The sequence below is a fragment of the Macrotis lagotis genome, chromosome X (genome assembly GCF_037893015.1).
Source record: "Macrotis lagotis isolate mMagLag1 chromosome X, bilby.v1.9.chrom.fasta, whole genome shotgun sequence".
Lineage (NCBI taxonomy): Eukaryota > Metazoa > Chordata > Mammalia > Peramelemorphia > Peramelidae > Macrotis > Macrotis lagotis.
The window spans coordinates 81,756,531-81,766,812 of NC_133666.1; the positions used below are offsets into that span (position 1 = coordinate 81,756,531).

At 51.9% G+C, this 10,282-nt stretch overlaps 1 protein-coding gene across 3 annotated transcripts; it reads left to right on the forward strand.

Annotated features, from left to right (window-relative positions):
- Positions 1-513: 513 nt before the first annotated feature.
- SRPK3 (SRSF protein kinase 3) lies at positions 514-10,131 on the forward strand. 3 transcript variants are annotated; one of them, XM_074207504.1, is made up of 15 exons: positions 514-1,257; positions 2,448-2,581; positions 3,025-3,133; positions 3,255-3,342; positions 3,541-3,628; positions 3,886-3,992; positions 4,993-5,158; positions 5,353-5,378; positions 6,662-6,854; positions 6,966-7,241; positions 7,338-7,438; positions 8,661-8,768; positions 8,849-8,918; positions 9,012-9,104; positions 9,522-10,131. In XM_074207504.1, exons 1-15 carry the CDS (start codon positions 563-565, stop codon positions 9,704-9,706), a joined length of 2,439 nt encoding a protein of 812 aa, XP_074063605.1. In that variant the 5' UTR covers positions 514-562; the 3' UTR covers positions 9,707-10,131. The 3 variants fall into 3 exon arrangements, with proteins under 3 accessions (XP_074063605.1, XP_074063607.1, XP_074063606.1); XM_074207506.1 differs by lacking the exon at positions 514-1,257 and adding an exon at positions 1,799-2,122; XM_074207505.1 differs by lacking the exon at positions 514-1,257 and adding an exon at positions 2,131-2,227.
- The last annotated feature ends 151 nt before the right edge of the window (positions 10,132-10,282 follow it).

Here is a 10,282-nt window from a genome sequence, read left to right on the forward strand (position 1 = left end):
CTTTGCCGGGTCAGTTCACGGAGAGGGGAGTGGGGAGGGGGGAGAGGGTCGTGTTTCGGAGAGGGTCGAGCGGGAACGAGAGCCAACCTGGGACCATTTCCAAGCGCCCGAAAGGCGGGAAATGGAGGTGCACAGTAAGGGAGGGGAAAGAGATGGGCGCTCTACTCCAGGGGATCTGGAGCGTGCAAAAAAAAATGCGTTTGGGGGGAGGAGGGGAGAACCGTCTAGTTTGTGTAGAAGAAATCTTATTTGAGCGTTGGGGGGGTTATAAGCGATTAAAGGAAAAGTGGAGTGCGTGGGAACAAAAAAACAATGGGGATTCATTTGAACTTTCGAATTTGGGACAGAGAAACTGAGGCTCCGAGAGAGGGGGAGGTGATAAAACTTATTCTCCGTGCAGAGTCCCCCCCCTGCAAAAAGAAACAATTCTCACCCCCGTTTTCCGTGTGGGACGTTCGACCAATGAGCGAGACGCTGGGGGGGGCTAAGTGTATAAAAGAACGGCCGCGGAGGGGTCGCTCCTCCCTTGGCCGCCACTGAGGTGCGGGGAAGGAGCGCGGAGATGGCTCGGCAACTGGAGGCGCGCGGGTCTCCGGGGAGCGGCCGCTCCCGGCTCCCTGGACACCTCTCCTCGCCCGTCCGCTCCTTCCAGTACCGGCTGTTCTGGCCGCCGGGGGGCCGCTGGCCTCGTGCTGGCACGCTGGCCCAAATTTGGGGCGGAGTGGGGCACCAGGACGTGGCGGCCGCCGAGATGAACCGCGAGCGACGTGAGCTTCATCCCGCAGCTATCGGGCTGAGAGATCCGACGGGACGGAATGTGCTCGGCCCGGGCGGAGTCGGTGCCTGTGAGCACGGCCGCGGCGGCCTGGGCGCCGTCTTTCGCCAGTGGACGAACCGCCTTCGAGGCTTCGGTCCCCCGCAGGCCCAGGCTGCCCCGTCCCAGTCTGATTGGATTCCACCGGCTCAGGAACCGAACCCGCCCCAGTCAGCGCAGAAGAGCAAGAAGAAGAAGAACAAGAAGAAGAAGAAGAAGCAGCGAGTGCAGAAAAAGGACAGCGGCGGAGGGGACGACGCGAGGCCCAGCAGGCCTCTCCCGGCGGAGGCCCGCGGCGATCAGTCCCAGTACCGGCGACGGCTGCGGCGGTTCTCCCCGCTGCCAATACCGCCCCCGCTGCCGCCGCCTCTGCCTCCTCGGCCCCCGCTGCCGCCGCACCCGCCGCCGCCGCCGCCACCCAGGCAGCTGCACGTGCGTATCAAGTAAGTGCCCACGACGGGCCCCGCTGGGGGGCACAGTTTGGAGAAGGGAAGCCCGAGCCGTCTAGGCAGGGGGGGAGGGGCGGCGCGGCAGGTGCCATCCCCAGCCCAGCCCAGGGGGCGGGGATGGGGCGGAGGGTAGCGCGGCGGGGGCTGGGCAATCGGCGAGGGCAGGATGACCCCCCCCCCCGGGGCTAGTCAGGGGGGGACTCTGGGATTTCAGAAGCATTCCGACTGGGGGGGGCGGGGGGGGACAGAGTCAGCCATTCTCCTCCCCCCTCCCCCTCAAGAAATTGAAACAGTTAAGGAAAGTGATGAGCCTCTTTCACTGTGGAAAGTGAAGGCAGACAGAGACCGGCTCAGCCGTGCTTGTCCCCCCCCCCCCCCCCCCGGGTGGTCAGAGGACTGTAGGCTTCGGAGTTTTAGACATGTAGTCTGCTCCCCTCAGGTGGCCGTTGCAGCCCCTGGGGAGTCTCCGTTTGGGAAACATATGCCTTTAAGAATTAAAGGACCAGGACCCTAAGCGAATTGCTGGAGTGGACTTTTTTGGGTGGTAGGGGGAGGGGACCTTTCCACTGACATACCTTTCCCTTCCCTAAAAGCAGCTGAGAATCTATTTATAACCCTTTCCCTGGCCGGCTGAGTGAAATCACCCCAGCTATAAATGCCCCTCGATCCACTCTCCCCACAGTCGAGATAAGGTCTCCCTCCTCCCAAAAAAACTTCCCAAAGCAGAAATTGACGTCAGCCCTGTCCCCACCCCCTACCTCCAGTGGGCTAGACCGAGTGACTGAGGGCAGAACACCCGAGCTCCTCAGACCCGGGTGCCGCAGGCTGGGGGATCAGAGCACCGGGACAGATTTTCCTGGTAACGGAGCTCTTCCCCGCCCCACCCCCTGCCCTGGAGTAGAGTAGGTGAGGTGTAGTGTGCTAGTGAGGTGGAAATGAGCTCAAGCAGCAGCAGCAGCGACAGGTAGGAGGGTGCCTCCAGTCCTTGCAAGGGCCTAGAGCCAGAAAGGAAACTCCTGGCATTCTCCCTGCCCAACTCAAGAGCTTGGGGGAGGGGGTGCAGTATGGGAGGAGGGGGAAACCTGGTGGGGACCAAGTGGAAGTTGGAGGGAGGAATCAGGGAAACCCAGAAAGCTTGCAGGGTAACGCAGGGTCTTTCCTCCCCACCTCTACCAACAAACAAGCTCCCATCTTGTATGTGGCCACGGAATCACTAGCCTGAACTTCAGAGCCAGTCGACTGCTGGCCCCCATGGTACTGGAGGGCCTTCTGGGCTCTGATGATGAGGAACAGGAAGACCCCACCGATTACTGCAAGGGTAATGGAGAGCCTCCAAAGCCATCTGGGCCTCCCCTCTTTGGATGGGAGGTGGGAACAGAGGGTCCATCTTAGGGCAGGGTGCCTCCATAAACAGAAACCAAGCCAGCTTCAGCCTCTCCCCTCTCCAGAAACGGTTGGCATGGAGGTGGGAGGTAAAGGGAATATCCCCAAGCCCCTTCTTGTTTCCCTGCCCTATGTTCTCCTATGCTGGGGAGTGGGGGGGTGGGAAAGAGAGACAAAAACATCTAGATATTCTGTCCTCAGCAAGGCCTGCTGGGCTATGACACAGTGGGCCCAATAATCAGGACAAAGAGTAAACTATACAAGGGATGGGGAGTGGGGAAGAGGGCACAGCACCGGGACTGACTCTGGGCCTTGTAGAAGTAGCATCCTAACCACTAATGGCTAGGAACCTCATGAAGTCTTCTATCTCTCCCTCAGGTGGATACTACCCAGTGAAGATTGGGGACCTGTTCAATAGACGTTACCATGTGGTTCGGAAGCTGGGGTGGGGTCACTTCTCTACCGTCTGGCTCTGCTGGGATATCCAGTGAGTAGCTTCCCACCCATAGCTTCCTGCCTTACCCATTTTAGCCAATTTCACAAATTGCACTCCCCCCCCCCATCCAATCTGGGGGCCCAGACACTGAAGTCAGGGGTCTCTTTTTTAGACGGAAACGATTTGTGGCCCTGAAGGTGGTGAAAAGTGCTGTCCATTACACTGAGACTGCCGTGGATGAGATCAAACTGCTAAAGTGTGTAAGTACTCATTCTTGCCACCCCCAACATCTCTCCCATCCCACGAAACTATGCTTCAAGGTTGGACATGAACAGAAAGAACCAAAAGGGGGGGAGAGGAGGGAGAAGTCCCAGTTTCCCAATAATTTGAAAAGCTCCCTGGCTCCCTTTGCCCCCCACCCCCATCCTAATGTTGATCAGTCCCCAAAATGCTTCCAGGTCCGGGACAGTGATCCCAGCGACCCCAAAAGAGACAACGTTGTGCAGCTCATTGACGACTTCAGAATCTCAGGGATCAATGGTGTCCGTATCCTTGGAACTTTGGACTGCAGCGGGGGAAATAGGAAAATTGTTTGTCCACATCCACAGAATTGCAAGGAGAAGGGCGGGGGGGGGGGGCTCAGCAAAGCTAGGAAGTCATCAAGCCTCCTATGCAAAGCTATCTTAGGGGAGGGGAGCCACCACTTTACCCATTCCTCCCCTCCATGGGGCGGTCACACCAGGAGGGAGTACCCATCCATTCACTCTTCAGTTTGATATGCCTTCACCCTCATGCCCGGCCAGATGTCTGCATGGTATTGGAGGTTCTGGGTCATCAGCTCCTCAAATGGATCATCAGATCAAACTATCAGGGTCTGCCTCTCCCCTGTGTGAAGAGCATCATGAGACAGGTAGGACTGGCTTTGGAACTAGGATGACAGGGAGGTACCAAATCAGAAACCAAATCAGAAAAATGCCAAGCTTATTAAGCCTTATTATTCACTTGGCACTATGCCAAAGGAAACACACGAATCCTCTCCTCAGGGAATGGAGATCCTAATAAAGCCCTAATTGGCTAGTGGCTTCCTACTCTCTCCCTATTCTTCACAGTGCTATGTATGGAGTTCAACTCCAGGATCTGGCCTTTTCATTAACCTGGCAAATCACTCCTCCTTCACATACATAATCCTACACCTTCAGGCCAATAGAGAACTCAGTCAGAACTTTAGTCATAAGGCCAGGGAATGAAGCTTAATTCTTAGTTTCCAAGGATTGTCTGCTTAGATAACTGACTGCATCACTTGGACCTCTTTCTTGTCCTGTGTTCTCAAGTTTTGGAATCATGTTTCTATACTGAGCTTATGCTTACTCCATTGAACTTCTCCTGCAATGTACTTACCAGCTATTCTGTTCTGTTAACCAATTCTCTTCTATTTTTAACTAGTTAAAAATTGTTTTTTTAATAATATCTGATTTGTCATATAATTTGATCCCAGTGCTAGGTCTTCCTCATCCATCCATCCATCCATTTATCTATCATCTATTTATCTTGCTATATCTAATCTATTTATTCATCAACCCTATTTAATCTCTCTAATCTCTAAATAGGCTACATGAAGAAATAGATTCAATAGAGCTACAGCTAGATTAGATGCACAAGTGGAGAGGGCAGGGGGGGAGAGAGAGAGAGAGAGAGAGAGAGAGAGAGAGAGAGAGAGAGAGAGAGAGAGAGAGAGAGATGGATAGATGATAATGGATAGATATATGGGATCTATAAGGATTGAGTTCAGATAACCTCTTAAGGTTTCTCCCTCCCCTAAATCCATGAGCTTCTGATTTTCTCCACTAGAGTGGGGGATGTGAGGAAAAGCTTGGGGAAATCCACTTGATCAGTGATAGTTCCACCACTAGGTGCTGCAGGGCCTGGATTACCTCCACACCAAATGTAAGATCATCCACACCGACATCAAGCCGGAGAACATTCTTCTGTGTGTGGGTGAGGTCTACATCCGAAGACTGGCAGCAGAGGCCACACTGTGGCAGCAGTCAGGGGCCCCACCTGTTTCTGGCAACACTGGTACTGCTTGAGCTGGGGTTGTGGGAGTATGGGAGGCTTAATCCTAAACCCCAGCCCTCTTGTCCCCCATCCCCTGACCCTGGGGTCTGAGAATTCCCTCTGCCATCTGACCCTTTTAACTTTCTCTTTTTCTCTCCTCCCCCACCCCACCCCATACACGCCTCCTCTCTCTGGTCCGTCTTGGCTTACTCTAGTGAGCTCAGCACCCCAGTCTACCACGGTAAGTTCTCCAGGTCTACCAGTTTATTCAAAGTTTGTGTCTCCATGGACCATAGTGTAGGTACAGTGATGAGAGAAGCAAAATTTGGGGGCAGTGCCCCCTTTCTTTCCATTATTCAGTCTTGAGAAGAAACTGGTCTATGGTGGCGGAGCACTGACGGAAACCGTGTTTAGTTAATGATTTTACTTTACACTCTGAGAACTCAGACAAAAGATGGACTTTGTATTGACTTTGTTGGATTTCCAAGTTGCTCTTCAAGTCTGTCAATCCATGTCAACTCTTAAGAATTCTTTTTGAGGGCCATTCATTGGACCACTCTTACTGAGCATCTCTTTTCTGGCCTGTGAGTCCTCTCCTGCTCTAAAATGCTGAGTGGGAGAGTGGAGCAGGGCTTGCCCTACCCTCAGGGAGCTTAGGAGCACATTCTGCAGGCAGGCATCTACTGGTGAATAGGAGTTTTGGCGTTCCATTCCCATGCCAGGAGCCCTGCACCTGAGTCTGTGACCTTTGAAGGAAGTTAATTAGCTAGCCCCTAAGAAAGAATATGTAGGGGAACAAGCTATGATGTGCTAGGACAAGGTGGATGGGACCAATCAGGATATCTAAAATCAGAAAAAAAAAGTCAGATATTTTTAAAATGAGGAGAGTCTGTACTGCTTATAGTACATCAGAGTTAGAAGGGACTTCAAAGCTCTCCCCTGCCCCTTCTTCCAAGGGCCAAAACAGGCAGGAGGGGTTTCTTGGTCTGAAGTCCAAGAAGGAAAGGAAGTTTGGGAATTTATCTACCAATTCAGAGGAGCATAAGGGACCTTAAGAGGCAGTCTAGTTCAATTCTCTTTATGTAAGGGGCAACTAGGGGATACCACAGTGCCAAGAGAGCTGGACCTAGAGTCAGGAAGACCTGAGTTCTGATTCAGCCTCAGACATTTACTAGTTCTGTAACCCTGGGCAACTCACTGCCCACTCTGCCTCAGCTTGCTCAACTGTAACAGGGGATAGCCCCTCCCTCCCAGGCTTGTTGTAGGGATCAAATTTGTAAAGTGTTTAGCAATGGTGGCTGGCATACAGTAAGCATGATATAAATGATAGCTGTTGTTGCTGCTATGATGATGATGGTGATGATGATGATTATTTACAAAGGCATCTGTGGGGATAGATAGAGCCAGGGTCTCTGGACTGGGTTTGTGACCTTGAGGGCTGGGAATTGTTCATGAGGGAGGCCAGGGTTTCTTCTCTCCTCCTCTTCCCCTCCCCGACCCTCACCTTGGTTCCTCTTTCCTTAGAATGAGAAACTCTCTAAGAACAAGAAGAAGAAGATGAAGCGCAAGCAGAAGCGACAGAAGCAGCTCCTGGAGGAGCGTCTCCGTGACCTTCAGCGTTTGGAGGACCTGGAGGGTGAGAGGAGCCTGGAAGGCCTGTTGGCTCCACCACCCCAGCCCCCTGATGTGGATTCAGATGAAGCCGGAGGGGCCACAAGTGAGTAGGGGCTTCCTCTTCCCCAGGGAAGGAGGAAGAGGGGCTCCCTTTAGCCAGCAGCTCTGGGAGAGACCAGTTGGGAGGTACAAAGGTCCACCCTCTCTTCCACAGACAATGCACAGCTGAGTGAAAGCAGCGGGATCACCTTTGCGGAGGCCTCTGGAGGCAGTCTGGCATGCAGCCCCCAGAGCTTGACCTCCTCTTCAGGCTTTCACCCATGGGGAGGTGGAGAGGCCTCTCCAGCCTCCTCCTCACCACCTTGGGGACAACGCAGAGGCCTCAGTCCTGACTCTCAGACTTCTGGATTTTCGGGGTCCCTCTTCTCCCCCACTTCAGGCTCTGCCCTCTCAGGCTTTTCAAACCGTCAGGAGAAGGGGGAATTCAACAGTAAGTGGAGGGGGGCAATGGCTAGATTGACTTGGATGGCTCTACCAGTTTGGAACCTCTCTTTCAACTCCCTCTCCTTACCTTCCCCCAACTCAGGAACACCCAGTGCCTCAGACTTCCTGGTGAACCCTCTGGAACCACAGAATGCAGACAAGATCAAGATTAAAATTGCTGATCTGGGCAATGCTTGCTGGGTGGTATGATGCTGGGGGAAGCAGGGACTCCCTCCACCCCTGACCCTGGGTCTTCCTGAGGTCTCCACAGGCCTCTTTGGTCCCTACATTATGATCCCCTAAAATGGGTCATGCATAAGCCAAAGTTTCTGGGGGTAGTCTTAGTCTCCCATCTTTTCTCTTTTTTTTTTCTGGGTAATTTAATAATTTTATTGATAAGGCAGCACCTTGATTCATAAAAGGGTGGTCATTTGGCTACCCCTCTTAAACCAAAGAGTGATAGCAGTGGGTTCAGGGCTTTTTTGTTCTTTTGAAAGAGGTTGGCAACCAACCCTGCTTGGTTAACAATGAGAGAATGAATAATACTTCAATGAGGGGCCAGATCTGAACTTTCTTTAAGTCATCTACTTTTTAAGTTAGCCCAGCCTTGGACAATCTATTCAAAGAATTGATTCCCCAACCCTGGCCTAAGTAGAACACAAAGGCTGCTCTACCTGGGTGAAGTCTGAACAAGAAAGTCAGTCAAGCTCATTATCAGCAATATCCTTCTAGAGACTGAACTTTTTTAAAAAAGGGAGGACTCTGGATCTCCCCAAATCATTGGTTATTAAGAATCATTTCTTTCATTCCCCTATTTGATTCTATTCAGAGGTATGGCCTCCTCCAGGGATCACTAACTGATATGGCAAACACTTCATCTAGTTTCTAACTGCCCCACCTGTTCTTAGTGACTAGGCCTGGCCTGGAAGTCAGGAGCCCTGTCTGGGGTATAAGCTTGAAGCTTTGCTGTATGATCCTAGCCAAGGCCTCTCTTAAAGACTGCCAGGTCTACTTTGGGGGGGAGGGAGGGATGGCAGCCAGTGAGAGGCTCAATACCTGGAACAATTCCTCTCTGCTGACTTCCAATCAGGGTGTCTGGAGTGCTATTTTTTTTAAAGTAGTTTGATAATTATTTAAATATAATTCATTTCCTTTGTAATTCTGGTGATTCATTTGAAAATATTATTCTGAAAAAGGGTCCCCTACTGTAACTAGAGTATTCAAGAGGGAAGGGGGGAGGTTAGGACCCAGTCCCCCATGCCCCAAGGGAGACCATTTTCTCAGGGCCAAGGACCTATGGGGTCAGGTAGGAAGGTTTGAGGCATAACAGTGGGGGGGGGGGCAGAGCTAGGAAGATTAATACCAATCAGGCTAATTCTGTTACTCTGACTTGAGGCCAGACTGGTTCTTTCCCTTCTTCCCATAGCACAAGCACTTTACAGAGGACATCCAGACCAGACAGTATCGGGCAATCGAGGTACTCATTGGAGCTGGATATAGCACAGCTGCTGACATCTGGAGCACCGCCTGCATGGTAAGGACCTAGGCAACTCCACGTGACTCCCCTTCTCTTGATTCTAGAGTCCCTTCACCCCATTCTCTATTCCCCTCTAGGCTTTTGAGCTGGCTACAGGAGACTATCTGTTTGAGCCCCATTCTGGAGAAACTTACACCCGAGATGAAGGTGGGCTATGGGACCTACTACTACCACCTGAGGGGTGAGCAGAAGGGGGGAACAGAGGGATAGAGCACTTACTGTTTCTCCCCTACCTCCCAGACCACATTGCCCACATTGTGGAACTCCTTGGAGACATCCCACCAGCCTTTGCCCTCTCTGGCCGCTATTCAAGAGAATACTTCACTAGACGAGGTACTGACTAAGGCTGCAAGACTCTGGGAGACAGGTTTGGGGATGAGAAAGGTTAATCACAAGCCTGAAGCTGAAGGTCTGGTTATTCTATTTTCACCAAACTAGTTGCCTAGGCCAAGAGACCAGTACCCCTTTGTGGGAGTTGCCATTTTGCTGTGGGTGATTCCATTCTGCTCAGAGGTAGTATCAAGCTACTAAGGTGCTGATGGCCAATACACACTGTCTTAAGGGCTGGTATTGGCATTGGAGCCATATTTTGGAGAACAACTGAGAATGAAAGACAAAGGCAGGCAGGAGTGAGTGGGGTGGTGAGTCAAGGAGGGTGGAAGTCTTATCAGAGAAGTTAGTCATATTTGTCCAGAGAGGACAAGTTGAAAGGACTCAGGTGACTAAGCTAACCATCTCCTGTTATCCTAGGTGAACTCCGTCACATTAAAAATCTCAAGCACTGGGGTCTGTATGAAGTCCTTATAGAGAAATACGAATGGTCACTGGAGCAGGCAACACAGTTCAGCGATTTCCTGCTGCCCATGATGGAGTATATCCCTGGAAAGCGGGCTACGGCTGCCCAGTGTCTCCAGCACCCTTGGCTTAACTCCTAAGTCCCAAGACTCCTCCTGTTCCCCCTTCCCTAGTTTGCTGTGGTAGAGATTGGCCTCCTTTAGAAATGGACCTTGGGATCATTCCAGTTGGGGAAGGGGGGGAGGGGATGATCTCAAGGTGTCGGGGCATGGTTTCATGTGTGTTCAGCCCCAGTCCCCAGGCACCAGGTCCACAAATCAGGACCTGTGCTGCTGGGAAAAGGGTCCAGAGTAGAGCCCAGTCCCCCATTTCTTGGAACCCTAGTGCAATTTCCTTTCAGGCCTATAGTGTGCTAAGTGATATTAGGCTGGCTTAACCAGCAGTGCTTCTGGACAAGGATTTCAACTTGTTTTCCAATCTGTTTTCCAGTTTTCCTCCTTTCTGATCCCAAATTTCAGCTCAGGGCAAAAAAAAATAAACAAATAAAATTGTTTTTCTTACTGAAGATCTTGCTTGGTGTGTGAAACTCATTTTTCAGGCAGCCTTGGCTAGTCTGATGGGGCCCAGGAGGGGCAGGGAAGGAGAAGTCAAGATACTTTCTGGGGAGACACAAACACTGTTGTCCATCTCATCCCAGCTCCCCTCCCCCCCATTCA